Source organism: Littorina saxatilis, linkage group LG17, assembly GCF_037325665.1.
Source record: "Littorina saxatilis isolate snail1 linkage group LG17, US_GU_Lsax_2.0, whole genome shotgun sequence".
NCBI lineage: Eukaryota > Metazoa > Mollusca > Gastropoda > Littorinimorpha > Littorinidae > Littorina > Littorina saxatilis.
In genome coordinates, this window is record NC_090261.1 from 62,504,912 (window position 1) to 62,506,587 (window position 1,676).

The 1,676-nt window shown below is 41.3% G+C and overlaps 1 protein-coding gene across 1 annotated transcript in view; it reads left to right on the plus strand.

Moving 5' to 3' along the window:
- Positions 1-585: 585 nt before the first annotated feature.
- The window catches only part of LOC138952046 (uncharacterized), a 21,349-nt gene continuing 20,258 nt past the window's right edge, over positions 586-1,676 (plus strand). Inside the window, exon 1 of the mRNA XM_070323622.1 lies at positions 586-859. Coding sequence (XP_070179723.1) covers positions 802-859 — 58 coding nt within the window. The 5' untranslated portion in view covers positions 586-801. The remainder of the gene's footprint in view (positions 860-1,676) is intronic.

The following is a 1,676-nucleotide window of genomic DNA, read 5'->3' on the forward strand; positions in this document are numbered from 1 at the left end:
CGGACTGCGGTATTGCATTTCAGCTTGGTGGCTTAAAAATTAATTAATGACTTTGGTCATTAAAAATCTGAAAATTGTAAAAAAAAATAAAAATTTATAAAACGATCCAAATTTACGTTCATCTTATTCTCCATCATTTGCTGATTCCAAAAACATATAAATATGTTATATTCGGATTAAAAACAAGCTCTGAAAATTAAATATATAAAAATTATGATCAAAATAAAATTGTCCAAATCAATTTAAAAACACTTTCATCTTATTTCTGGTCGGTTCCTGATTCCAAAAACATATAGATACAATATGTTTAGATTAAAATCACGCTCAGAAATTTAAAACAAAGAGAGGTACAGAAAAGCGTGCTATCCTTCTTAGCGCAACTACTACCCCGCTCTTCTTGTCAATTTCACTGCCTTTGCCATGAGCGGTGGACTGACGATGCTACGAGTATACGGTCTTGCTGAAAAATGGCATTGCGTTCAGTTTCATTCTGCGAGTTCGACAGCTACTTGACTAAATATTGTATTTTCGCCTTACGCGACTTGTTTTTTTTGTCACACCCAAAAGCGTTATTTGTTTAGGGCGACGCAGCATTAATTTGATGTCCAAAATGATCTGAACGACCGAGACCAGGGCACACCAAGTCTCCGGCAATAACATCGCGTAATGACATCTTCACAATGCAAAGCGTCATCCATAGTGCGTCACCCCCATTTCGGCCAGGCCTTTCTAGCATGGAAGCATGTTCCTGTGAAGGCGGTGATGGTAAATCGCTTCACGCTTCATGCACTCTGCTGAAGCATGGCTTCTTGCACCGCCCGGCTGGTTCTCCTTCAGTTGCTGCTGATGTTCCCTTTGCGTGAGCTAAACATTATCTGATTTGAAGAGTTTCTGTTCGCCTGCCTTGTTTGACCATCTCCTCTCATCATCATCATGAGACTCACGAGGCTCTGTCTGTCTTTCTCTCGCCAATTTGGATGCATTCGGGTTTTGTTTCCAGCATTACATTTTGTATGTTTCCCCCTTCCACACCAAAATGCAAATTTCACGTCTGTCTCCATTTCTCTGTGTCCATAATTCTGTTTCTACCTTTTTCTGCCTTTGTCTGTCTCTGTCTCTCTTTGGTATTGCCTCTTTATCTTTGTGTGTCTGTGTGTCTCTCTCTGTCTGTCAATTTCTCTCTCTGTCTTACTGTCTGTCTGCCTTACTGTCTGTCTTACTGTCTCTCTCTCTCTCTCTCTCTCTCTCTCTCTCTCTCTCTCTCTCTCTCTCTCTCTCTCTCTCTCTCATACTCTCTCTCTCATACTCTCTCTCTCATACTCTCTCTCTCTCTCTCATACTCTCTCTCTCTCTATCTCTCTCATACTCTCTCTCTCATACTCTCTCTCTCTCTCATACTCTCTCTCTCTCTTTCATACTCTCTCTCTCTCTCTCATACTCTCTCTCTCTCATACTCTCTCTCTCTCTCTCATACTCTCTCTCTCATACTCTCTCTCTCTCTCTCTCATACTCTCTCTCTCTCTCTCTCTCTCTCTCTCTCTCTCTCTCTCTCTCTCTCTCTCTCTCTCTCTCTCTCTCTCTCTCTCTCTCTCTCTCCGAAGAAAGCAGAAGCAGACGGCGAGAGTCAAACAACATTGTACTCTTGTCTTTCTTTCGAAAACATTTTTATCTTGTTT